General features: G+C 43.8%; 1 protein-coding gene across 1 annotated transcript; it reads right to left on the bottom strand.

Annotated features, from left to right (window-relative positions):
- Positions 1–630: 630 nt before the first annotated feature.
- Positions 631–27,805, bottom strand: NDP (norrin cystine knot growth factor NDP). The gene is made up of 3 exons (XM_004310866.4): positions 27,658–27,805; positions 13,344–13,724; positions 631–1,899 (listed from the first exon to the last, which is right to left on the bottom strand). The coding sequence occupies exons 2-3, from the start codon at positions 13,515–13,517 to the stop codon at positions 1,672–1,674; spliced, it is 402 nt and encodes a 133-aa protein (XP_004310914.1). The 5' UTR covers positions 13,518–13,724; positions 27,658–27,805; the 3' UTR covers positions 631–1,671.

The raw sequence follows: 27,805 nt of genomic DNA, 5'->3' as shown, positions 1-27,805 counted from the left end.
GATCAAGGTCAAGGTTTAATAGTATTAGTTTCATTGTGTTCCAAAGCCACAGATATAAATTTAATCCCAGAGATGATGGTGTGTGAATTAATTTCCCACAGGTTGGCTGTACTAACAGTGGGGTGCACCATCACCTCTGGTGAACCAAGACAGCATGGTGTCAAGGTTGCCTTGGAAACTGAGTTGCCAGTCTGGGTTAGTGTTGAGATGCCTGCAGTGGATATAGCACTATGCTAGCACCATGAGTATTCTTGTAAATGCTCATGCGTACCATTGGCCCTGGATCACTGGACGGTCAATGACACAGAAACCATTGTTTGTGAGCTATTTGTTTTCCTTCTGGTTCTTCAGACTTCATTTATGGATACTTATTTTATTCTGAGAATAGTGGCTAAGGGAGCCAGAATGCATCAGATTTTGTGCTCATTCAGCAAGCTAAATTCTGAGACTAAAGGCCACATTTCATAAGCCACCCCCCCCACCCTAGTACATTGATTTCAAAAAAATGCCTCCACCGTGCATTCTGAAACCCGATCTCCCTCTATTTCTGGATCCCCCACACACACCATAGGGGATGCGCTGTAGTAGGATGTTGAGTAGGAAAAAACAATCCTTACACCGTCAAAATTTTGAAGATACTCTCTTTTTATTTCAAAACATGGGAATAACTCAAATTTTGAGCCTCAAGGACCAAAATATATTTGAACCAAATGTTCAGAAGATGAGCCAGGCCACCATTTTCGGCAGCAAGCTTCCCATGGACAGGTGGATATTAGAGAATGATGCCCACGACATGGCTAAAGCTATAGCACACCCACAAATAGATTCTCACTTGGTTGTCTAATTTGCATGCATGAATATAAAGCATTCTCCATGCCACTAGTACATATATGCCTTTTTCAAAGTCAGTGCAGGATCCGTATTTGTGCAGGTCTTTAAAAGTCTGCTCCCTTACAACATGTTAACATAATTTATCTGAGAGAGCCTCAAGATGACAATTCTTTAAGCCACTTTTACTTCGCCAAAGTCATTTCTGAATAATAATGATGGCTATCAGGAGTTCCAGCATCACATAGGAGAATCTGTTTGTTAGTGATTTTAATGTCCGTTAGCTGGCTGTGAATGAACCTGGCTAAACATATCCACATGCTCGGTGCCTGGAATTTGAAATTGGTAACCTTTAGCAACAATGGCAACCTTAGACCAAATGACAAGATAAAAGAAAAAAAAAAAGAAGAAAAAAAAAAAAGCCAGAGGATGTCCCAGAAAGAATTGGGCTTTCCTGCTTTCCAAAGCAAATGCTTCCCTAATCTGCGCCAAACAGTGACAGCCTGACCCACTCTTGCATGGGGGCCTACTTTTCCCACTAATGCTGAATTGTTGGAAACCCAAACAGCATTCAGCGCCAAGGGGGAAATTGCCTGAATCTGAAAAGGAACCAAAAGAAATTGTACCAGGGAAAGGAGATGGGAATGGAAAACAAGTTCCCAGAGTATCTCTGTCAACAAGCATGTAGAGTCTTTATTACTAGAATACGCAGAATCCCGTGGGAATTGCTACATATTTTTTTTTTTGCCTTAACTCTTCCCTTGCCAGTCCTTCCCTGGCTGGTTGAACTGTTTCAGCGAGGGGGAGGGACCGTCCCATCCAGAAGCCACTCAACAGCAGGCCTCAGGAGCTGCACTCCTCGCAGTGACAGGAGAGGATGTACCGGTAGGTGGCCGTGAGTCGCATGCCCCCAGAGCAGCGCAGCCTCAGTGCCTTCAGTTTGGACGTCTGGGGCCGGCAGCAGTGACAGGAGGAACGGAAGGGCTGCTTGAGGACAGTGCTGAAGGAGACCAAGGGCTCGGAGCGTGACGCCTGGCTGCAGTGCCCCTCGCACCGGGCCAGGAGTACCATCTGGGGAGAGAAGAGAAGTGGTTACCCCCACTGGGGAAGCCCAAACTTTAGCCAGGTCCCACAGCATCCTTTAAAAGGCCCTAACACTCCTGGCTGGATGAGTTCCTGCTGGAGAAGACCAGTGGCTCTCAACCCTGGTCACACATTGGAATCACCTGGCAAATTTGCTTTTATTTTATTTTTTCCCTAATTTTAAAGTTTACTTTAAAAATGTAAATGTCTCTCAATATTTAACAGGTAAAGAAAATATGATATTGGTTTATTTTACGTGGTTGTTCTATTTTATTTTTATTTTCCAAGTAATACTGCTTAAGAATATTTACACACCTACTTTTAAGTCCACAGTTTAGGACTCTTATTTGTATGGCTTTAAAAGTTATAGCACAAGATCTTTACAGTAAGGATTGGGGAAAAAAGATTCATTCAAAATGAAGCCTGATATAATATAAACATGTTTTTCTCTGTACTTTATTTTAAATACATTAATTTTTAAATGATGCTCATCTTTTTTTTCATCTGGTGGTAAAATACGAGTGCAAATTTTTATCAAGATAAAGTTTACCACAGATATAAATGAATTTTTCCAGTTGAAAATGGCCCTTCAGCTGCCATTAAATGAAATTTCCCAACTTAAGTGAAAAAGAATTGGTAGCTGTCATTATAAGCAAAAATATAAAGTACTATAGCATCACCTACATTGCTGCAAATTCGCTTTTAAAATGTCAACACCCAGGCCCCATCTCGGACCAAGTGAATTAAAATCCTTTGGAGTTGAGCCCAGGCTTTCGTGGTTTTCCAAGCTCTTTAGGTGATTCCAAAGTGTGCTGAGGGTTCAGAACCACTGGACACGGCCCACCACCACGATGTGCAAATAAAAACCAAAGAACAAAAGAAATTTCTACTGACAGGTGGTAGTCTACCGTTGGACCCATGCCAGTTCTCTTAGTCTGAAAATGTAGACAGTCATTCCAAATTACCATCAGGGGGTAAATAAAGAATGACTACAGAGAAAAGGAATTTGCCACGTGCAGAGAATTACTAAAGAAAAGGAATATGGTTTCTGAAGAAGAAAAAGAGGATAACTAAGTGATATTTAGGAAGAAATATTCTGGGCACCACAACTTGAAACAAGAGAGTGAACTAGAAAAAGGGTATGTTTTGGGACCTGGAATCACACTTCTGGGCTTATACGCTGAAGGATCCTGAGATTTGTGCAATTGAGTTTTCAGTCATTTAGGGCAAATACTAGGATGCATTCCTTCTGACCACCTCCATTTCCAAATGTAGGTTAGGATGATAATAAAGCTTGGGTTGAAGTAGCAGAGGTTGCATGTTCTTTATAGTGGCTCTTAATGTGGCTTTAGTAAACAGATCCTTTAAGGATCTGGTGCGAACTACCAAAGTTACCCCCCAAACAGTGGACATAAGCACACACTTTATATTTTGCATATAGATTAAAGGGATGGAGCAGAGGCTCATTTATGCATCCCATACATAAATGGTTTCTTGGGAGTGGCAGTCATGGGGCGGGTAGGGTGGGCAGCTTGATTCATTAAGCTATACAACCCTATACATTGAGGCACAGAAGGTGGGGGAAACCTGAGGTTATTGGTGTATGTTTATGTGGGAGGGTCTTCCTTGGTGAGCTTCATATTAAGTGATAGCGAAAAAGTTGCCCTATAATTCCAGAACCCACAACAAGAACATAAAAAGTAGAACTACTCAAATAAAAGATTAAAAGATACATAAATATGCATGAAACTGTTTGACATTTACCTCATGGTATTTTAGGAATTAGCAATTATTTTTGAATCTCACCAGCTATTAAGTCTGATATCATCCTATAGGACAGAATTTAATGCCCAAGAATTAAAAGAAGGAAATGGCCTGCCCACCTTTCCAAAAGGAAGAGAAGATGACTTCTGGTAATTATAGATCATTAACATCATTATCTGAAAAGATGCTGGGATGAATCCAACAATCTCTTAACAACCAACAAGACAATATGAGATATTAGGAAATTACTAGCAGGGCTTGGTGAAGAATAAGTTGGACTAGGCCTACTGATTTATTTTCTCTGAGAGGCCACAGAGGCAGGGAGAAAATGGCAGCTGTAAGTCATTTTGATTTTATTAACGCTTCAATTCTATCCTGCCTGCCCTTCACATTGATACGGAAAACAGACGTGATCTGAAATGGGTTTTGAGCGATTTTGCCATAGGTCTATATTACACAGGCCAGTTCTTGGTGCCCGCCCCATCTCTCTAATGAGAGAGAGAGTTCGAGGTCTTCCCAGTCCCTTCTCACCCTTGCTAGTGTGTGGGAATAGTTCCTTGACATCTCACTTTGGAGTGACGTTAAATTTGCTCATCTCTAATGTGGATTATCTATTAGGCAGATTAAGCAGTTCTTCAAAGAATCACCTCCCCAAATGGAGTCTTTAGAGATTCAGTTTCAGTCTGGATGGGTATAGCTAACCTGTGCCAACAGACTTCATTCAGAAGGGCAGAGACATGGCAGTGCATCGTACCCAAATGATACACGTACAGGTGAACCAAATGCTGACCTTGAATGACCAGGCAACTCGCACTGTCCATAATATGACCAAGTCAGCAATCTAGGGCCATTTGTAGAACTAACCTAATAGTGATTTCACTAAAAGTCTTCAAGGTCTCAAGCTCTGCCTTCAGCTCATCCTGAAGGACAAGGACTCCAGCACTGAAGACTCTGGGGCCACCTCCAACGGGCCCCTCTTCCTCAGGAGCTGGACTTTCTGGGCAAGGAAAATGCAGAGACATGTACAATAAACACCTTCAGTGGCTGCCACCAGCCTTCAGAATAAAATCCAAAATCCTGAACAGGCATTAAGGCCCTCCATGACCTGGATTTCACATATCTTTCCAATCTCACTAACAACTATTCTCATTCTCATCACCCACTCTCTATTTGGATCAAGCTTAATTACTTAGGAGTCCATGGAACTGCCCTGAATTTCCCTGTCTCTTGCCTTTGCCTTTCCTTTCTCAGGAATGTCCTTTTCTCCTGGCTGTACTTAATGAAATACAACTATCCTCCATTACCAAATTCAAATGCCCTCTCCTCCAAGAAGACACCATGAAATGATTATCTGGCCCTTGACGTTCTCAACATGCATGCAAATCCCCTCTCTGGGAGATTCCCAGTACAGTTGACCCTTGAATAACATGGGAAGTCAAGGGCACCAACCTTCCGTGTATTCCAAAATCTGCATATAATTTACACTTGCCCGTCCCTATCTGCGGTTCCACATCCGAGGATTCAACCAGCCACAGATCGTGTACTGTGGTAATATTTCCTATTGAAAAAAAATCCGCATGTAAGTGGACCCGTGCAGTTCAAAGCCATGTTGTTCAAAGTTCAACTGTATATAGATTCCATCTCTATCTAGCCCCGTTTTGTGTGTGTGTGTTACAGGAGTCAAGCAGGGAGTTTGGAAGATAAAGATCCATGAATGAGTGTCGTTAGGAATGGAAGGTACAAATACCTGCTTCCCAGATTCACTCTTTTTTAAAAAAATGTATCCATACATATATAGGAATCATTTTTAAAATTAATTAATTAATTAATTTATCTTTGGTTGCGTTGGGCCTTCGTTGCTGCACACGGGCTTTCTCTAGTTGGGGCGAGCGGGGGCTACTCTTCATTGCGGTGCGTGGGATTCTCACTGCGGTGGCTTCTCTTGTTGCGGAGCATGGGCTCTAGGCACGCAGGCTCAGTAGTTGTGGCTCGTGGGCTCTAGAGCGCAGGCTCAGTAGTTGTGGCACAAGGGCTTAAGCTGCTCCACGGCATGTGGGATCTTCCTGGAGCAGGAGTCGAACCAGTGTCCCCTGCATCGGCAGGTGGACTCCCAACCACTGCGCCACCAGGGAAGTCCCCAGATTCACTCTAGCTATTCACATTTTAGTCCTGGCCACGCCTCACCTGTATTACAGATTTAATGAACAACTTCTGACCTCTTCCAGACCAGAGCTTCTCAAACTGTAATGTGCATGTAAGTCAGCTGAGGATCTTGTTAAAATGCAGATTGTGCTTGACTAGTTCTGAGTGAGGCCAGAGATTCTGCGTTTCTTGTAAGATTCTGGTTGATGGTACTGCTGTGCTAACATCCACACTTTGAGCAGCAAGGCTCTGGACCCGTTAAAGTTTGAGAGGCTCCGCTCTAGACGCATCACTAGATAGTGATCATTTCGCTAATAATAATGATGGCAGCTAACATTTCTTGAGCGCTTACAACATTTAATCTCATTTAATTCTCATAACAATCCTATGTGAAAGGTACTATTATTATCTGTACTGTTATTACAGATGAGGAAACTGAGGCTTTAGAGAATTTGAGTAAATTGCCCAAACTCACATATCTGGTAAAACGCAACGCTGAAATCAAACCCAGATCTGTCTAAAACCAAACCCCTGGTCTAAGCCACTATAATATCCTGCTTCTTGATATTAAGATGCTTTCCTGAGGCATGTGCCAACTCACACCCTACTCTAATCTTCTTTGACCTGCCTCTGGGAGTTGTAACCATATCAAAACCACACGAGTCTGACCTTTTTCTTATGGGCTTCTTGGGACACATCATCACCACCTCCATACTTAAGCACAACTGAATCTTCTAAGGACCATGGCAGTCCTAAATAATATCTCCTCCACTGTCAAGACCCTCGCCCGTTGCTCCATCCCCCAGGGATTTGAGGACTCCCAGCGATTCCCAGCAGTTCATTGGATGATACCACATACTCTCTAACTCCTTAACCAATTCATCGTTCAGTTCAATAAAACTTTGACACCTTCAGACATCTGTTCACCTGCCGTAACACATTGGCCCCCAGTTTATGGTCAATGCACATTCCCCATACGTGGGTGACTTGGCTGTATTTTATTAACTGCTCTGCATTTTGCACTGTGCTTAACTGCTCTTAATGAAGACCATACACACTACTCCACTATCAAATCCAGAAATGAATTTTTTTGGACAAAGAACCCACATGGAGCTGCACCACTAGAAGAGTGTGTTCTCAATAGGTGGTTATTGCTCACACAAACTTCTATTGACTTTTCACGGCTCAGGTGGGTGACAGATACATGTCATCTGCTTTTGGTCCAGTTTAATTTTTGCTATCTTATGTTCCCCCCCAACAACTCTCTTGATGCTAGGAAGCTAGGCAACTTCTCCAGCAGACCCTTTGTATCCCCTCAACCTTGGAGTCACTTGGCTCCAGCTGGATGTGATACCTAGTTCCTTCTAATATGAACAGAGCTGCTGGGTTCAGGGTATTTGCTCAAGGATAGACTCTTTCACGTTCAATCTGATTTCCATGTGCTGAGGCTAAGAGTAATGGAAGGTCCTTGGGTAATAATTAAGGAATAGTAATGATGATGCTATGTAACATGTATTGAACGTTTACTAGGCTCCAGGCACTGTGCCAAGCCCTTCACAGGCAAGTTAATACTTAACAACTGTTTCAAAAGGTAAACCCTCCCCACTTTACAAATTAAGAAATTCAAAGGCAGAGGTTAAGTTACCAGCCTGAAGTCACATAGCTGTACGATGGAGGGCCAGGATTCTGAACCGAGACAGCAGATTCCTGAGCTCTCTCTCCGAACCACGGTGCTATACTATTAGGCCATGAGCGTCAGCCTTTGAAGCCTTCGAGTTTCATAAGATGCTAAAGTCAGTCAAGGGCAAGTTCAGGCTACACTGTGAGGGTTGTAGCCAGCTGTGATTCCTGGGTCCAGACCAAGGACTGCACCCGGAGACCTCAGGCTCCTGCTGTCTCTGGTGACCTACCACAGTTCTTAGACAGTTAGGCCTTTTGCTGCAATACACAACTGTCTTCTGAGTGAGAGAAAATCCAAACACAGATGGTTTTCATCACCCCTTGTTGAAAGACTTGCCATCTCCAAAGCCACTTTCCTTTCCTGTCACGTGGAGCCCCTGTGAATTCCTGGCTCAGGCCATGGTCTCCATCAATATCAGAATAAAGACCCACCTGTCCCATCCTAGAATAGAGTTTTGGCTGTGGTACCTCAATCGAGTGAGAAACATATTTTGCCTTTTTCTCAACAGTGAATACTGTGCATCCCTTATTCCACGGCACCCCTTGAAGCACCCCCCCTTTCTCCTCAGGAACATGATTCACCTCTGCTTCTCCCATTCCTCACTTCCCCAGCACCCTCAATAAATGACTGCTCAGCTCATCTCCAGAGAGCCAGGTCAACCTCCAGCTAGAATCCGGTCCCTTCACTCTGGTTACAACTCATACTGACCTGAAGAGACCTTTGCACACAGAATGCTTCCCTTCCCTCTCTCCTCCATTTACTTGTAAGCATTATGAGGGCAAAAACGTAGTCTGTGTTTTCTTCTACGTTTGTGCCTCAACTGCCCACCACGGTATACATTTGTTCCTTTTTTAAAAAATATCAAGTCGGGCTTCCCTGGTGGCGCGGTGGTTGAGGGTCCGCCTGCCGATGCAGGGGACACGGGTTCGTACCCCGGTCCGGGAAGATCCCACGTGCCGCGGAGCGGCTGGGCCCGTGAGCCATGGCCGCTGAGCCTGCGCGTCCGGAGCCTGTGCTGCGCAACGGGAGAGGCCACAACAGTGAGAGGCCCGCGTACCGCAAAAAAAAAAAAAAAAAAAAAAAAAAAAATCAAGTCATATCTGCCCACTAGTCAACTGTGTTATAAACTCAATACTCCCGACTCCCCTCGTTTCTCCTACCATGCTGTGAGCTTCGGGGGCAGATGGCTTGAGGATCCTAAGCAGCTCCTCTCAACCCTGAGGCTCAGCCCTGCGCCTGACAGGTCCCCTCTCCTCAGGGACTTTCCCCAGGCTTTGTGCCCCAACCCCTCTTCCTCCTTCTCTTTTTGGGCCACCCCGCTAGCTGCTCCTGTGGCCCTTCAGGGTTCAGACAACCGTACGCCTTGGCTCTTCACTCTCCTGGCTCGGGGCCACCCTCTCCTACTTCTCACCCAACTCAGACTTCACAGGCCTGCCCAGCTGGCTCGCTTTCCCAGTCTCGGTTCCTGAAAACCCCTCCTTGGCCTGAATCCAGAATGCACCCCCTCCAATCCCTCCTTCCTCCGCTCACGTGGGGAGGGAGGTCAGACGGCAGGATCTGTTTCTCTCTGACTTTGATCCCCCCTTTTAGCACCCGGCACAGTGGCTTACATTTACTTTGCCCTCCTGCGTGCTCCCCCAGCCCTGCCAGGTTTCTGTGTTTAACAAGAACCTCAGTGAGGTTCATTTTCCTAATCCTTTAAGGCTATAGGAGATCCCAATAGTTATTGAGGTTTCAGTGGTTGACTAAAATAGAAAAGTGAGTCTAAACACCTGTCCACTTTATAACTTCATCATCAAGATCATACTATCATCTATTAATGTCTATTATATGCCGAACGCCAGGCTGGATGTGTTACAAATATTATCACCAATACCCATACCCACACTTTTAGGGAGACAGCATTAGCTCCATTTCACGTGGGAAGAAACTGAGGCACTAAAGAATGACTACACTTCCCCCTAAGTCACCCATTTGGCCAACTGTGGAGCTGGAATTTGAAACCAGGTCTCTCTCACTTCAAAGCCTGGGATCTCAGTTCCCTTGAAGATTCCCCAGATATCTCATTTCCACTAACCACTGACTCTTTGCTTGTTTGCTTTACCACCTTTACTAAAAAATTCAGTGAAGATTGTCAATGAAGCTGCCGCTCTTCAATCTTTTGTACCCACTCCTAGGAGGTGTTACCAATGAAAGCCACCAGGCGCATCCTAATCTGCGGCCACACTGACCTCCTTCGTGGACCACTGTGGCCAGTCTTTTCTGCCTGACTCCATCTCAGCACTTTCCTGAATTGCTGGGAGATGGGAGAAAGGTCCCCGGGTCTGGCCAGATGCAAGTTCAGATAGTCTCATGGAAGGCTCCCAGAAAAGCTTTCACTACTATTTTTATTTTTCTACAAAGATTGCTGAGTGTAAATCATCATTTTCAACAGACTGGGAGTTGAGCCTGGACTTCTAAATAGCGGCTCCCATTTGCAGCAACATGAATGGACCTAGAGATTATCATATTAAGTGACGTAAGTCAGAAAGAGAAAGACAAATGTCATATGATATCACTTATATGTGGAATCTTAAATACGACAAATGAACACATCTACGAAAACAGGAACAGACTCAGATATAAGAACAGACTTGTGGTAGCCAAGGGGGAGGAGGTTGGGGGAGGGAAGGATTGGGAGTTTGGGGTTAGCAGAGGCAAACCATTATATATAGAATGGATAAACAACAAGGTCCTGCTGTATAGCACAGGGAACTATATTCAATATCCTGTGACAAACCATAGTGGAAAAGAATATATATATATATATATATATATATATATATATATATATATATATATATCTGAGTCACTTTGCCATACAGAAGAAATTAACACAACATTGTAAATCAACTATACTTCAATAAATTTTTTTGAAAATCATAATAAAAAATAAATGATGGCCCCTACATTCTATTTGCATTCCTCCAATAGGAAGAGCCAAGTGAAAGATGAATGAATTGAATGAAATATGAATTGAAAGGTGCGTGCTCTGAGGCAGACATTGCCACTCCTGGGCTAAATGACATCGAACAATCTACTTAATTCTTCTTTCAGGTTTCAGTTTTCCTTACCAATAAAACGGGAATGATAACGCTTTCCATCACAGGTTTGTCAGCAACGATTAGATCATATAGTATGAGGTGCCTGACACCTATTAGGTGTTCAAGCAGATGCTCTCCCTTCCCTGAGCCTGGGTCACATTCTCCCCTTTATCTGTCTTCCCGAGACCAGACACTGGATAAATGGGAGTCAGGAAGCATTAACAACTGACAGGCAAACAGTAGTAAATAATGGGCTTTGAACCTCACGTTGAGGGGAGAAGTTTTGCAGAGAGGAAAAATCTACCCTAGTCTCCTCTTTGCAAAAACCCCCATTGGTTGTTTTTGAGACACAGGCTACATGTTTTATATCCCAAGTCTGTAAAGATGAACAATTTTTCTAAGTGAAACCCATTAGAGAGAAAACCAGCCTGAGTCTGTGAGAGTTAAGAATTATAGAATATCTCAAAATGAAAAACAGTTTTTGTTCCCGGATACATAGAGAAAATCTAATCCAGAAAAGGTCTGGGTAGTTGAGATTCTGCCAGGCATATTTTATGGCCAAGGAAGAAAGGTTTATAATTGCAAGCACCATTTACATAAAACTATTGCTATATTTGGGATAGTTTGGGATGTTTGAAAACAGATTGTTCCCATGAAATTACAAACATTTCTCTACAATCACAATTTTGCTCTATTTATCATGGTATTCTGGAAGAAACAGAGGTGAACAAAGGTAAACTAAAGTCTGTTTGTAGGACTCATGCTCAAGCACTGTGAGTTTGTTGGGTTTGAGTTAAGGCTATATCTTCTTAGACCTTTCCTTAACTAATGTGATAATTGCTAAGGCGCTCCTCCATCTTTTCATCAAATCTTTCCAGATTGTTCTTTAGTTTTCAGAGATGCTCCAATTTTCCTGTTCCTTCCTATCATCACATGAACACTTTCTTTGAAATAATTTTATTTCCTTTCTTTTTTAAACATTTTATTTATTTTTGGCCAGGCCACACGGCGTGTGGGGTATTAGTTCCCCGACCAGGGATCAAACCTGTGCCCCCTGCACTCGAAGTGAAGTGTGGAGTCTTTTTTTTTCTTTTTTCTTTTGAAGTGAGGAGTCTTAACCACTGGGCTGCCAGGGAAGTGCCTGAAATAATTTTTTTTTTTTTTTTTTTTTTTGCGGTACGCGGGTCTCTCACTGTTGTGGCCTCTCTCCTTGCAGGGCACAGGCTCTGGACGCGCAGGCTCAGCAGCCATGGCTCGCAGGCCCAGCCACTCCGCGGCATGTGGGATCTTCCCGGACCGGGGCACGAACCCGTGTCCCCTGCATCGGCAGGCGGACTCTCAACCACTGCGCCACCAGGGAAGCCTGAAATAATTTTATTTCCTTTCTTTTTTTAAAGAATCGTGATTATGGAGGACAACTCAGCAGAAGGAGAAATCATCCGTGGAATAAGAAACACTATATATGAGTGCTCTCTATAGGGCGAGTGGAGGAGAAACTAATAATTGCTCTAGGCAACCTTACCTCAGGCCTACAGTTTCTGAGCAATCAGTTAGAAAAACATGTCCTATCTTTTTTTCTCAATTTGTTTTATATTTTTTCCTAAGAAGGGATTGCAGGCTTGCAAAAATTTATCTATTTACTCTTTTTTTTTGGTTCGACAAGTACAAATAAGAGCCAGGAAGTTTGGGTTAAAGTGAGTTAACCCAAATTCTGATCTCCCAAAACTAAAACAAGCCATCATCATTGAGCTATAATCAGAGAAGTTATGGAAATTTTAAAGGCAGACAGAAGTTGTAATGTTTTTAAATGGAGGGTAGAGCCATTAACTTACATGGTCTCAAGTTTAGTGGTTGATATTACCAAAACTTCTTAATTATACTGGTAATTTAAAAAAATATTTGCCATATGAGAATATAGAAGTGGTTTTAGTCTCAGGACTGGAAGTGAAAATCTCTGAGGTTGGGCTAAACAAATTCTTATTTACCAAATGTGGGCAAATTTCATTCGTGTGACTGGGGGCAGTGAGAGTCGTGAGAAGTCTGCTTCCGAGTCTATTTTTCCCTACTGTGTGCCTCCCTTCTGGGTGGTTCAGGTGGCGGGCCACTCTTGGTGGCCTTTGAAGTATAGTATTCCTTCATACACCCCGTCTCAACACTGAGACATCACTTTTGCCTGTGCCAAAAGACACACAACCTACTCCAGACAAGAATGACGTGGATATCAAGGTAAAAATGATAACTTATCAAAATGCCATTTCTGTTTTGAAACCGTTTTAACATAAACATGGCAGGTAGAGAAAGGCATGGACCAGGAAACACTTTGAAGAGCGCCCCCCCGTCAAGAAGTACGTTTTACTGCTCAATCATATTTCTTGTATTTCCTTCCCCTTTATTGCTGGTGGAGATAGAAAGAGTTACGATAACCTGTAGACGCCATTTTCTTTCTTGAAAAAGGACACCACTGCTCATCATTTTCACAGCCAGGGACGAAACACACCCTTGCAACCTTGTGCCTAGCAACAATTTTATTGTGAGAAACTTCCAGCCTTTCTTAGTGACTTTGAGAAGCTGGCTGGGTGTGTACATGGTCAGTTAGGCAGCTTTACCGACAAAAGTTCAAAGCACGGTGGGAAACCCTAAAAGGATGATTCTCTGGCAAGCCCTGTGGGTCAGCCATATAGTTCTCTGTCCCTTGTCAAAGGAATAGGGCTTCTCTCCTGTTTCTGGGAGTAAGGCTACTCTCACAGAGATCTCGAGCTTACCTTGGAGCTACACTTGTACAACGGGTGACTGATAGAATCGACATAGTGGTGCCTCATGCAGCGTCGAGGATCGGAGTCCATCATGAATGAGCTGTCTGTTTTGCTGTCTGTATCTCCCATCAGCGCCAGCAGGGAGAGCATAGAAAAGGATGCAGCTAGTACATGATTTCTCATTGTTGTAAGGGAAAACTTCTCAAGAGGAACAGCAGAGGGAGGCAAAGGACTAAAAATTGGAAATGCCTTCACCTCCTAGGCTCCAGTTCCTTTCAAGGAAAGGGCAGGATCTGGTTGGAGCTTTCTGGTTGTCATCGTCCTTTGTATGCCGGAGTTTCGTCTTACTGTTTGCACTCGCAATCCATCATCACTGTATCTGATGCACAGCTGGAATGAAAACAGAAATTATTTTCCCCAGAAACGTTTACCCAGAAAAACTAATGGAACCCTGGAGGTAATCGAGTAGAATTTTTCCATGTCATTTTGAGTGGAGAGTATTGGTTTCTAGAGTGTCATTAGCATAAGCTATCATCCATTTCACACCCCTCCCCCATAGCTTATGGTACATATTTATAATCATTTGGAGGTGTACACAGTGGTTTAATGGAAGCACTTGTTGACTTTAATTGCTGGAGGATAGTTTGACCCCATAGTCAAGTGGTTCTGGCCAGAGCATAACTCGATTGGGTGCTTTCAGCCTTATCCCTGGCTGGTGGGGACAAGAGGGTCTATTCAGTAAGCTTTGATGTCAATGTCAGCTTACAGGGCTAGAGAGAAGGCAGGTCAGCACTAACAAGCACACGCCACGTCCCACAGGAAGGAAGTACATTTTCCACGTCCAAGTCCCATCCACCTAGTTTTCCACTTCTATGCTCTGGGCTTATCCTGTTTTTGTGTGAAGCCCCGTGCCGCCCAGCACCAATGATAAGCTGCATCGGAAATACACATTATGCTAACTGGCCTCCAGCACGGTTAAGGCAACACATGTGTATTTGCCAACAGACTCACGCATTTCTGAAGAGCCTTTGTAGCCCAAGCGCACGTATAATTTGAAAAAGTAAGTGGTTGCTGGAGCAGAGACTTATCATTAAAGTGGGATCATGCCATATCTGACACTTGCCTTGTTCTTTTAAGCATATACCTCTTGGACAAAGGACTTGGGTCCAGAATCTCCTCAAATCACCTCACTAACCCCACCCCCCAAGGCATGGCCAACACTATCACACCAGCAAACAGAGAGCATCAGAAATATTTTCAAACATTTCGGAAAATTGGGGGACTTGATGTTACATCTAAAGCAAAAGGAACACAATAATTAAACCTTCAGAAAAACTTTCAAAGTTATTTCAGATAAAAGTTTGATTATTTTGCTTCATAGTACAACCTTTTTTTAAGCTTGCTACGCATGGACAGTCTGAACAAACAGAGCAAAGCACTGATAAGATGAAGAAGTTCAAGTCCATATAAGTCAATTCGTTTTACTCTAATATAGTGGCCCCAGACCCCCTTAACCTCAGTTTAGCTGTCTTGCGAGTGTGGGGCAGGGGACCCCAGGAGGAAAAGGGTGTGTGACATGGGGCTGTTTCAGAGTGAAGCATCCCTGGCCATGGCAAAACTTCAGCATGTGTGTTTCAGGGAAGCCCTGTAAATTGCAGGAAGAGCAGGGAACAGTAATGAGGGGACCCACCTGGACTCCAGCACTTCCATTAATTAGCTGGGGGACCTTGTACAGGTCATTTAAGCTGTTCATTTGTAGAATAGGGGAGTGGGAAAAATGGTGTCTGCAACCCTCTCTTGCTCTAAAATGCCAACATTTTAGATACTTATGGATTCAGTTACTGCCATGTCCATATGCAGAAGATAATCCTACAGTTGAGGACACCATATTTTCATGCACCTTTGCACCACTGTCCTTTATGTACGTGCTAATGGCAATATTTCATTAAAATTGATCAAACCTGTGCCCAAAGCTCCAAATCAGCAAAGGATGCAGAAGAGCATTTTTGTTTTCATTTCAGCTGCATATTCTAGGTTTTCCTCTGCACATTGCATTGAACCTCAGCAAGACTTCAGCTCAAAGAGCCAGAGCTTTCTTGGGTTCCATGTTCAGAGGCTGCAATACTGCCGACCATTTCCTGAGTTTCAATATGACTGTATTTTCCCAAATGGTTAACTGTCTCTTTGAAGCCTTAATTAGTCTCCGAAAGAGAATTTATTAGATTTCTCCTTTCACCATTCCAGTTCACAGATATTTCACCCAGGAGTCAATGGCAAGAGGATGAAGGGGAAAAGCAGACATTCCAGTCCTGACTTCCCTCTCCACTGCCAGCAACTTCTTTTAGGAGCCATGGCCAGGGGGTATGGTTAAATGAGCAAAGCAAATGAAAGAAAAGCATGCATGGCATGATGGTAGAAACAAGCAATGACATTGACAACAAAACCCTATATATATGGTTGTCTGTGTTGGCATTTGCATTTATTCCACAGAAAAGGAAGTATAATCGGCCCTTAAATGTAGAAGATGGGCACCCTCACTAATCTAAGAGAAATGAAAATTAAAGTACTTTGAGACACTTTGCTCAAGCAGTCAGAACTCTGATCATGTACCCTGTTGGCAAGGCTGTGGGAAAACAGGACTATTTTGGAGAAAGTACAGTAAAAATTGGTACAAATTCTGTAGAAGCCAATTTGGCAATATCTATTAAAATTGAAAATCTGTATAATTTAGACCCAGCAATTTCACTTCGGAGAACTACCTTACATGTGAGATCACACAAGCATATGGTCATTCACTACAGCATTGGTTGTCATGGCATAAAATTGGAAACAGCACAAAATTTCCATTAGTAGGGGACTGGTTAAATATATTACACAACGTTCATACATTCGAATACTAGGCAACTCTATAAAGAAGAATGCAGAAGCTCTACTGATTTGTGTTAAAACAAGGAGGGCTAAGAATATATATTTGTGTTAATTTGTATTTACATAGAGAAGCTCTGGAAGGATACTCAAGAAACTGTACAGTTAGTTACCTGTGGGAGTTGGAGGACAGGCATGGGAGAAAGACTTTTCACTGTATAACTTTTTTTAATTTGTAGATGTCTGAACTTGTGAATGTATTGCCTGTCCAGAATTTCATTAAAAAATAATACTTTCTCTTTTCAAATCAAAGCTTGGCTTAAAAATAGTAATTAAGTTAATGGATGTTTAAAGTTTGTGCCAGTTTGAGTATTTTAATAGTATCAAACTTTTATTCCTTATAAATATGGGAAGACATGCTAGTCTCTTAGTCAAATATTCTTCCAGGTGGACCATTTTGTTCTTGTGCACTACTGCCACCTAGTAGCAATGTTCTGAATTGCAAGCACAGTTAAAAATTTTTTTTCCTGAAAGGTGACTAAAATAATTTTGCAAGCAAATGTTATGACATTTATACTGATAAAGAGCTAGTTAATGTCCCACAGAATGTAACTTTATTATCTGATTTTCTCTTTAAAGATGATAAGCTGAACCCAGAAGTAGTGATAAAGTATAAAAGAATGACAGAAGAAATATTGCTTCACCACTAATAGGAAATAGTTTTTCATTTTAACACGCTCATAAAGCATGATACCTTTTGTTCAGTTGTTATATTAAACTCTGAAATGAGAATGCCAGCAACAGTGTAAATATGCCACGGAAATCACAGAACCCTCGAAGCATAAAGGTATGATCCTTGCAACATAACACTGAGATTTTTGCCTTGTGTTCAAATTGAATGAACCAACACTGTTGTGTTGAAGAAGAAATGAACAGAATGCTCAAGAAAAAGAGTGATGTTAATTAAGTCAAGTTGCCTTAACATTGTGTTGGTCCGGATGTGCACAGGAGAGGCTGTGCAGAGTGCCCAGGGAAGCACTCACAAAGGGGAAAATCAAGAATGAAGGAAGTTTTCATCACTCGAGATCCCCATTTTATGGCAGCCTAGGGGTATCTATGTCTGTCTTGTAGGAGCTTCTGTCATTTTTCTGAAAATTAAATTAATTCTAACTTGCTTTAATTTTGTGAAAGCCATGTAGCATAAAAATCAAATGCTGCCTATCAAGACTTAGAACCTCAGCCCAGCCAGCATGAATTGAGTGAGAAAGCGACTCTCTTATTGAACTCAGTAGACCTGGGCTGCTCCGTGCTCTGGGGACAGTCTCTGAGACATGGACTTGGCCGATGTACAGAGCCCACATTCTAATAGCTCCAATGTGGAGCCTCTGCTGGAGGAGAGGCACGTAGGCTGGCGTGCCCGACTTTGGAGCTACCCTCCAAACGATACCAGTGGAAAAGAACAACTGGTGCCCAGATTTCCCCACCTGTCATTCTCAGCGAAATAATATAGCAGAGCTTACAGCAGACCCAGCCTCCTGGGTGAGAGATGGTGTTGTATCTACAGATCAGCTCACTCTTGGGCTGACCTTCTGCCTGGCAAAGGGTAAAGTGCTGGTTTCACACAAGTTATTCCAGCAACTGGCTAAGACAAGTGACAAGTGCCAAGAGTGGCCTTATTCTCGCCCTGCTTGCCAGACAAGGGAGGGCCGTGCTCAGTGTCCGTATTTCCCCCGGGGGCTGTTTTCAGCATAATCCATGCAGGTATTACCTCCCGTGGCTTCTTTCTACAAATATATATTTAACACATATTCACTGAGCACCTACTATGTGTCTCCTTTTGCTCTAACAGATGAGACTCAAGGGTCAGGGGAAAAAATAAGTCCTATTCTAGTTCCCTCTTCCAGCTCACTGCATCCACAAGCAAAGAGTCTTGGCCCGCTGTTTTCCTGGGCAATTTTTTTAGACACGCTGATGAACTCATTTAACATCTAATTCATATGCAACATCCTTTGCTTCATTCTAAGAAGATCAAGTTAAGCAGATGAAATATAGTGACTTTGGAATGACATCAGTGTGCCAGACAGAATTATTTGATATTTACTATCATTTTAAACAATCATATCAGGCATGAGTAAGGTAAAAATGGCAGAAGATAAAGCCTCTCTCAAAGGAATTGCACACACAAAAAATCAGAGATTTAAATGTAAATGAAAGCTTGCCACTAGATAACACTTCATACTGGGATTAAAAAAGCAAGAAACTCAAAGTCTCATCAGAGAGTGTGAAGTGCTAAGTAGCCCCTTCCCAGGAACTCAAAGAATTCCAACTGGAACTAGTCAACTAGATGCCTTGGAGAATAAGTCAGATGCCTCTTCCGAAGGCACTTAATTTATAAACTGTAAACAGCCTGTTGGATTTTATAAAGCATCCCATGTGCTCAATGAATGGTTTTTGATATTATTCCTATCTGGCAGCACATCAGTAGTGGCCAAGAAGCCAAGCCTGGGCTGCCCCAGAGGCAGCCGTCCTGACCACACACACTGCCAGCCCTCCAGCCTGCCAGCCCCTGGTATCTCCAAGGATGGGCAGCCACAAGGTCAGTGGGGAGGGAGCAGCTCCTGCCCTTGTCATCTCACGGTGTCTGTTCTACAATTAGAGGTGGCAGAGCATAGGAGGCAATGCCTGCTCCCATAGAGCCATCTTAGGAGAAGGAGGACGTCCTTGGGATTAAACAACTGTTCTCCAGTCTGGGATGGTCTGTTTTCTCCCAGCCTGCATTACTAGGCAGACATGGCCAAACTCAGTGGTGATGGTGATGGAGGAGGAAGATGGGAGAAGCAAAAGGGAAGGAGAAATAGAGCCCAGGGAAGAAGCAATAAATCACAAGCCTGGGGTAAAGAAGGGTGTGAAAAAGAAGGACTGGGAATAGAAGTAATTTCTGGCCAACTGTCAAGTGGCCCTATCTGTGTGTGTGTCCATGGATTGAATAGTTTTACTGTCTGGGGCAAGACTGGTGTGGGAGGACTGGACCTAGAGACTGACTGAAACTTCAAATCCTGATTTTTTCAGGAAATCCAGAGAAACCTCTCATTGTGATCCAAACTCCCACTTCCCTACAGGTTTCATCTCTTCCTCCCCAACCCATTTCTAGCCTGTGTTCCATGTCCCGGTGTTTTGCGTTCATTTGCCAGAAACATTGGATAACTATTCCACAACCTTCTGAAACCAGAAGAGCATTCTACTGCTGTCTGCTCTGGTGGAAGGAAGGCTGATCTGAGGAGCCGCAACCTCTGAGCCCTCCCTTCCCGTCATTGGCTGTGTGATCTTGAGCAAGTCACTTGCCTTCTCTGGACTCAGTTTTCTCATTCACAAAATGTACGGATTGTTTGAGATGTTTCTATGGTTCTATCCATTTCCAACATTCTCTAACTCTACCCAAGCTTCTCAGAGTACTCGCCTGCTTTGGGGCTACATGTTCCCCGAAGAAATACTACACAAAGAGTTCCTTGTTTACTCAAGAAGTTAACGATCACAGAAAAGTCCAAACAAGTTCTAATGTGGTGCCTAAGCCCCTTGATGAGGCTGTATTGGTGGCCCGAAATAAAAATAGCCCGTCATAACCAGTTGACTTGGTGTTTGAATGTACCAAATATGGTTTATAAATTAATAACATGTTGTTAATAATAGGAAGCAGTTAGCGAGGATACTTAACCAGTTCTTATTTCTCTTAAAGCTGTCGTAAAATTTGTAGCGTTTCTTTCCAGTCTCCACCAAATGGGGAGAGGAGAAAGCGAATAGTAGTCAATCATGGTAGAATTAAACTTCTTTCAGTTGGTGATGATGAGGATATAAGCTGAGTTCAACCCTCTTGCACCTTTCCTATGAATGACCCTTATTCCTAACAGATTGAGCCACAGATCCTCATGCCCTAGTGGGGCCATTTATGATGCTCTGGTTCAGGATAGAAGAGGAAGATTGGTTAGAAGAGTTTTCTTCTCTGCAGATGTGGTTAAGAGCAAGGCAGTCCGCTTAGTAAAGCATCTATGGAACCTCTGTGCTAGGGTACCTGAAGCTCTAGGCTGGGACTTGGGTCGAAAAGAGTTGCCCATTGGGTACGGGTCTTGTTTCCTGTGCTGGGCTTCTGTGGGCTTCTACAGTTTCTACGGAAAGACTCATTCTGAGTTCTTAACAGTTGACATAACTGACTTTTAGAGAACAAACCTTGCATAAATTGGAAATGACCGAGCCTGATTACCCATGTGTCAAGAAGCAGGATACGGCTGAAGTCTTTTCCTCTGGGGGTTTGGATTATTTCTGTAAATCTACCACTCCACTAAAAGCTGTGACTGATACGGTGATGAGCTGTCAGAAGAGGCTTAGGGGTGGGCATTCTGGGGTGCCAAAAATCAACAATAGCCCTAAACATGGAGTACCCTTCCATCAATAATAGGGAGAGAGAAAGCCACAAAAGAGGTAACAGAAAAGACAGAAGAAGGATTATTTTTATGTTTCAAATCTGCCACTGCCCTTTCAATGACTTCAAATAGCAAAATTCCAGAAAGGGAAGGTTCCCTTCATTTCACCCACTGCCTCCCAGGAAGGGGGTTTCACATGAGGAATGAGAAACACTCTACCGTTTACTTTGTGTAAGACCCTTTGGAAGGAAAGCAGGAAAGTTCTGAGACACCCAACGCAGGGCACTTGGTCTCACAAACACATGAATGTACACTCTCCCTGTGGAAAAGAAAAGGTGCCCTGGTGTCCTGGGGACCCTGGTGTTGAGTTAATTTGACACTTGCTCTGCCACTGGACTGCTGGCCGTGGTATGGCCTTAGGAGAAGGCAGATAACCAACGTTAGCTCAGGGTACAAGCTCCCTTTTACCCCGGAGCCAAATGAGTATGTTGGCTTTTCTTCAAAGTGTCCAACAAAGTGTTTCCAAAGCTGCATGTGAATCTCCTTACCCACACTTTGGAATGATGGGTAGTGATCTCACCTAACAGCTGTAGAGCCCTTAGTTAGAAATTGGGCATAAACAATAGAGCAACTCAGTATTTCCACTCCGCATTCAATTTGCCTTTTCTGCCCAATGATGGGACTTGAATACTGGATTCAATCCTGTGGCAATTTGGAAGCAACACTTGTGGACACAGACTCATGTCAAAGGGGCAACGTTAAAGCATGGGAACTCTACTCGATGTTCTGTAATAACCTATATGGAAAAAGAATCTGAAAAAGAATGGATACATATATATATATATATGTATATGTATAACTGATTCACTTTGCTGTACACCTGAAACTAACACAACATTGTAAATTAACTTATACTCCAATACAAATTTTTTTAAAAATGAAAAAAAAGCCAATCACATAAAAATATGTTTCCCTTATTGCTAATCACTATGAATTTATTGGGCTTTTGGTTTTCTGTTCGTATTTTGCTTTGCTTAAACCATACACACTCTGGCTACGTCTTTTGATTGCCAGTTCCCCTGTGACACTTCCATTCTGCTGCCTTTGGATTTCAGACCTCAACAGAAAAATTTTAATTCTGAAAAAAAGTCATTTTCCATAATTTGGGGGGGAATCACAGAACTATATGAAGTCCTTGAATACTGCCTCGCGCTTTAAAGAAAAATTGGACGTTAAGAACTGGATTTCTTGGACTACTTAGAGTTAAGGAAGGGGGATGTTTTCTTCACTGTAGGAGTTGACCTCCTTCTCTAATGTCAGGTAAAGGAGGCAACTTCAGAGTTCAAACCCCTCTTCCTGGGAGGGAGTAGGTGAAATTCAGGGAAGCTCCCCTTTCTGAAATTGTGCTATTTGAAAATCTCCAGTGGCAGACTTTAAACATCAGAAATAATCCTTCCTCCTTCTCTTTGCTTCTCCATGGCCTGCTCTTTGCCTGTTTTTATTCCCTATTGATGGAAGGATGGGAGGAGACTCCATCTTTAGGGCTATTGTTGGTTGGTGGCACTGCAGAAGGGTCGCCCCTGAGAATTTTCTGACACCTCATCAACTTTCTTGAATGTATTAACCTGTTGCCCTTTCATTTTTAAAGAATCTGGCAATGGGTTGGATCACAGCTTAAAAGAAAAAGTTGGGATTGAGCCCGGCCTTGGAGGAGAGAAAATGGTATGAAAAAATTCTTAGCTTTTGTAGAAAAACAAAGAGAAAAACATATCTACTGCAAATCTTATAGAACGGAGTTTAAAGCTATAGTCCATGTTCATGTGCAGATTTGGACATGAGGGTGAAATGGACTCTGATTGGATGAATTCCTGATTCTAAGCGTGAGGGATATATTGCCTCCTAAAGTTACCCATTCTTTGCATTTTCTGAGTCAGTAGTCTTTCTAACAAGAAAGTAGTTGTCCCAGACTGTGAAGCCCATCCAGGGTGTTACATTCTGACTATTGAAAATGGGTCTGGGGGTGTGATTATAGGCTCACCCATCAGACTCTGAGACCCTCTGATGAGGGGGACAGTAAGCGTGAATGGTACCAAGCAAGCTATTGCCAGACACACAAGAAGAAAGCTTTGCAGATGTGAGAGCATCTGGCATCAGAAAGAATGCCATCGGCGGAATCTTCCTCAAAAACTCAAATGTGTGGGTGTGTGAATTTGCAGCACGCAACCTGCGCAGCCAAGCCAGTCCCTGCCTCGCCCACCCCGCTGCACATGCACAGGGGTTTCAGCAGGACTCGCCACCCTTTGTTTTCTCCTGGACGCAAACATAGAAGTTTACGGTTGCTGATCTGAAGGGTGAGGAGTGGGTACTACCAGCTGGAATGTTGCCACTGGCAGGGGCAGACAGGAAAATAGGAAGGCTCTTAATGTCCTCCCAAAGAAAACCTTTGATGGACAAAAGAGTGGTTGTATTTTTACCCTCTCTCTTCATGCTGCCAGGCGTCTTTAAATAGATTCTCTAGCCTAGGGACTTGTATGGAATAATTCATATTAAAACCCAAGAAGTGGCAGAGGAGGGGAGTTGGTTCTTTCTTCTCTTTCTTTTCTTTCCTTTCTTTTTTTCCCCCTTCTTGTCAAGCTAACAGGAAAAGACTCATTTTAATTCAGCTGTGTTCAATTTTTCCTTTTGGGTCTTTTAATGAACTTTAGCTAATTCGGAAAAGACTACCGAAACCCCCAGGAAAAGAAAAGGACCAGGGACCTGTACTGTAGAGTGCTCCATAATACGTTTTGGTCCCGAGGACATGTGCAGCATCTTTTAAGGATGCTGCGCACAGGGGGTGACACGAAGCTCTTAAATGGGAACGTCTAATTGAGAAGTCCAGTTCCTTCCATTTGCAACTCATAAACCGATCTGTTGTTCTGCTGTTAAAAGAAAGAAAAAAAAGAAAATATCCTCTCCATCTCCCCAGCCCCATGCTGGGTTCGGTTCAACCCAGGATCCGTTTCTCCCCTCTCCCTCTCACAAAACGGGTTTCATAAAGACATTCAGGCCCGCGCTAGCCAAATTAAAAGTCCCGTCTGTCCTTCTTTTTCCTTGGGAAGGGAAGGATGTGGGAAGGACAGAGAAAGGGGGCAGGGCGGGGCCCAAGGATCCAGGGAGCTTGGTTTCAAGTCACTTGTCTCTCTCCCTGAAACAGAGAATAACCACATTTCTCTTAATGTAGGCCGAAGTGCATCCAGGCGTTCCCATAGCACTCCCACCCCCGGCCCTTTGCCGGAGATGTGCGGGTCACTGTGATGGTATGTTTGTCCCTGCCAACCCGGTTCACTCCAGCCCTACTCCCAGCAGCCTAAAGGGCAGCCCGAGCCATGAGGCTGCTCCTCTCTGCGAGTGGGTTCAGGCTCGGGGCGCTCCAAAAAGACCCCCGATCCTATCAGCCCGGCAGAGCTGCTGCCAAGAATGACATCCTGGGAATACTATGGAGATGGGGAGACCTCATGGGCTGTTGTCCCCAGATGGAACAGGACCCAGGCTGTCTGGAAAACAGGCAGAGCAAAGAGCGAGCTCACAATGGAAGGAGCTCAGGCGAGGGGAAAAGGGGGCGGGGTGGGAGTGGTGGAGAGCAAAAGCAAAGAAAAGCCACATGCCACCCAGGAAGATTCCAGGGAGGGCGGGAGGAGGTGGTGGAGGAAGGACTTGCAGGAAACAAGTACCCAGACATGGCACTGCCAGTCTAGCTGGATTCTTTTCTGAATTAGATTATGCGAAAGAAAGAGGGGAAATATATAGCCTGCCAGCTGTTCAAAGGCTTACAACCTTGCTTTTATTGTCCGGGTAAGTTGCTGAGGTGGGGCATCAGAGGAATTCCAAACATACCATCCCAGAGAAATTTTAATATGTTCCACAGTGTCATACACGAAGAGGAAATGACAGCTGATCACAGCCAGGGCAGGCCACAGCAATCTGGGCCTCGGAGCTCACCCACCCTCCCAAGGCCCAGCTTCCCTCTTCTGCTTTAGCCCTTCTCCGTTCTGCCACCTGCCGTCCCATCCCTCCTGCTTCCACTGGCTCAGGCAGGGGGCCCGGGCAAAGTTGCCTTAGCTGACTGTCATGGGAGGAGGTGAGGATGGCCTGGAAGGCCGCTGGCCAAGAAGCTGAGGGCTGGCTAGGGTGAGTCAGGCCCCCCAGGGAGTCAGAGGCATTTTAATCCAACCACAGGGGATTATCTGCTGATAAGGACCAAATCAAGGACTCTGGTGATGCTGTCTTCAGGGTATTTCCCCCCAGTAACCTATCCGAGGCAGAAAACACAAGATCGGATTATTTGAAAGCGACACTGTTAGTGGCTCTGACGGAGACTTGGGTTTGGGGAACAACTTCTGGCAACTCCTTCCCAGGGGCCTCTTGAATTTAGGCCAGGCCCAGAGGTCACTGGTTTCGATCCTGGGGGTGGGACAAGTAAGTGGTGGGAGATAGTGACTGCATCTTCCTCCATGCATGTTTCTAATTCAATGATTCATCAAGTGGCCCTGATGTCAGTCGCTGAGTAGGTGACTCACAGCCATCCCCGATACAGACAGCACGTGGTCCTTTCCAAAGGGGGCTCAAGGGAGCAGAGGAAGGATAAACTGCCCCTTTTCTAGGCTTCTCCTACCCAGGAAGGAAAGATCCAGGCTCTGCTAGCTGTGAGTGACGTGTCCCCAGGATCCGGTGATAAAGGCCTGAGGGGAACCCCTTTATCATAAATGGAAAGAAAACCCACCGATAAGCGACAATCATTTCCAGTAAATCTGGGTACCAGCAGATATCTGAAATAGTTCTTTCTAACAAGGAACTCATTGACCAGTTTACCCACTGGCCAAGTCCATTTCTGTTCCAAAATCTAACTGGAGATGGCATACAGACTGAGAATTAGGGCGCAGGACAATGTCTCATTCACCTTTGCATCCATCAGGACTAGCATAAGTTATTGAAAGAATGATGGCGTGAATAATTAACCAATAAGAATAAGAGTGCTTGAATTGTGAGTTCTGAAAATACAGTAAAAATTGCCAGCCACCACTGGTGGCTGTAATTCCGAGAAACTCGCCACATTTTTCAAGGGCCGAGGAAAATAAATGAGTTGGAAATTGTTAAATGTATTGAAAAATGATTTATTTTCCCCTTGACGGTGTCATTGGAACATGAATTAAGATTGAAAACTCCACAGGCGTGTTTCCATCTGTGGGTGTCAGCTGCTTGGTACATGGTCATCAAGAAGGCTTCAGCCAGCACTCCTTTTACCTGAACTAAATGTATTTTAAAGTAAATGATGCAAAACATTGCATTTTGTGCTCAGACCCTCTCATATAATGGTCTGAATCATAGTTTAAGAAAACTGTTTTGGTTCGGCTAAATGCTTTGTTAACAGCAGTAGTTTCCAATTGTATGGCAATCGAATCCATGCTACCTTTTCAGCCTTTCTCAAATAAATAATGACTATCCCAAGGTTGTAAGTTACCTCATTCAAAAGCCAGACTCTCATTCGACAATGTTATTAGAGAAAATCTAAGGAGAAAATCAGAGGAGTTCCCCCATAAACCAAGTTCCCGTTCCACGATGAATATTGGTCTCTAGGAACCCAAAAGTTTACTTTCAGAAGCCAGACTGGTAAGAAAAAAAAAAGGCCGGGGGCAGATATTTGCATTTGGTCGAAACGATTGAGAAGCATCTTGTAGTCCCCACTGCATTCGATAGACACCTAGAGCCAGCTCTGCATTTTAGGCATCTCTACATTTTCAAATGCACCTGGTATTTAATGTTATGTGTTGGAGCAATTCGCCAACGCCGGCTCCTTGTAATTAAAATACACTAATATCATACATGAAAAGAGACATGTTTCACAGCAACCATATCTGCTATTCATGACAGTTACAGAGCATAGAGCGCGGGACTCCCATCTTGCCAAATAGCTTCCTTTTCTGCACCTGAATCTCAGCAGAGAAGGGAGTCTACCTCTTTCTTGCAGGTTTATCTCAGCTCCTCGATTACAATGAGCCTCAGTTACAGGGTGTTCTGAGTCATTAACATTCTGTACACAAACTTCCCGTCCCCCAAGAAAGAGTTATGCCCAGGCCTCCTACAGCCCAATTGTTCATTTAAAGAGAGAACTTGTATTCAAGAGCTTGCAAGAACCCTCCGAATATTCCTCAGGTGTTTGTAGGAGTCATTCCTACAGGTCCTGGTCCCTGTGCTGGTTGGGAGCATCCTTTCCCAGTCACTGCTTGGACTGGGTAGCATCGGTCGGCTGCAGGGACAAGCTGATTACTAAAAATAACCCTCTGCAATAAGGCCAAGGCAAACAGCATGCATTTCCTCGGACTTTTTGCCCAATCAAAATCCTATAGTAAAGCCATCCTCCCCTCTCCCCGGCGCTCCTGACAGCATCTATGGAATTGAAGATGTTGCAAGTTGGGAGAAAGGTGCAAAGGAACAGGATTCTTGTAAAGCGTGACACAGAAAGCTAGAAATAAATGTTGCCTATTGTTTGAAGTCATTCTAAGCACTCCGGCAGAGCCCTGGCAGGAGATCAGCAGCATACATAAGTAGTAATAAAAGTAAACAGTGCGCTTTTAAACTTGCAGTCTTGCCCGCGTTCATAGTGCCCCCGTTTTAAGAGGGATGAGGGCAGCGGGGAAGATACTGGGGCTCCAGGAATCCATGTCGGCGAGTAGCTGCTTCTCAATCTCCTTTCACGGGGTCAAATATAAGAACCATTACAAAGTTACATCTAACTACGCAGAGTTTGAAAATCCAATCTCTTTCAGTCAAACCCAAAGAGATTTTCCAGCCTCTCTGTGAGGCTCCCCTGTCCTGTCACCGACTTCAAAGACCCGTTCATTTACAAAACACAATGCTAGCCCACTACAGATTAATGCAAATTCAATTAATGCAAATTTAAGTGGTATTTAAAGGTTGTCTCTTTGTCTGAGAGGAGGATGAAATGCTCCTTTTGGAAAGAAGTAATTTCCTAGGCAAGCCGTCAGCGCTGTTTTCCTGCTTACCTTGGGGGAAAACGCAGGGCTCCTTTCTCCCCAGACTTTTCTGAGAGCTAGAAAGAGGTCCTGTTACTTCCAAATGCTTTTGTTCTTCTGTCCCTCTGTCACATGGCTTGCCTTTTATATTTGCAACACACAAAAGTTAGGACTGTTG

The sequence above is a fragment of the Tursiops truncatus genome, chromosome X (genome assembly GCF_011762595.2).
Source record: "Tursiops truncatus isolate mTurTru1 chromosome X, mTurTru1.mat.Y, whole genome shotgun sequence".
Taxonomy (NCBI): domain Eukaryota; kingdom Metazoa; phylum Chordata; class Mammalia; order Artiodactyla; family Delphinidae; genus Tursiops; species Tursiops truncatus.
Note: the sequence above shows the minus strand (reverse complement) of the source record. Positions and strands in the feature narration are given on the sequence as shown.

Bases quoted from the DNA above. Each gene is read 5' to 3' on its own strand.
- NDP (XM_004310866.4), bottom strand. From the start codon at position 13,517: ATGAGAAATCATGTACTAGCTGCATCCTTTTCTATGCTCTCCCTGCTG. The intron at 1,900-13,343 runs GTAAGCTCGAGA...TTCTCTCCCCAG, and splicing joins TGTACAAGTGTAGCTCCAAG to ATGGTACTCCTGGCCCGGTG.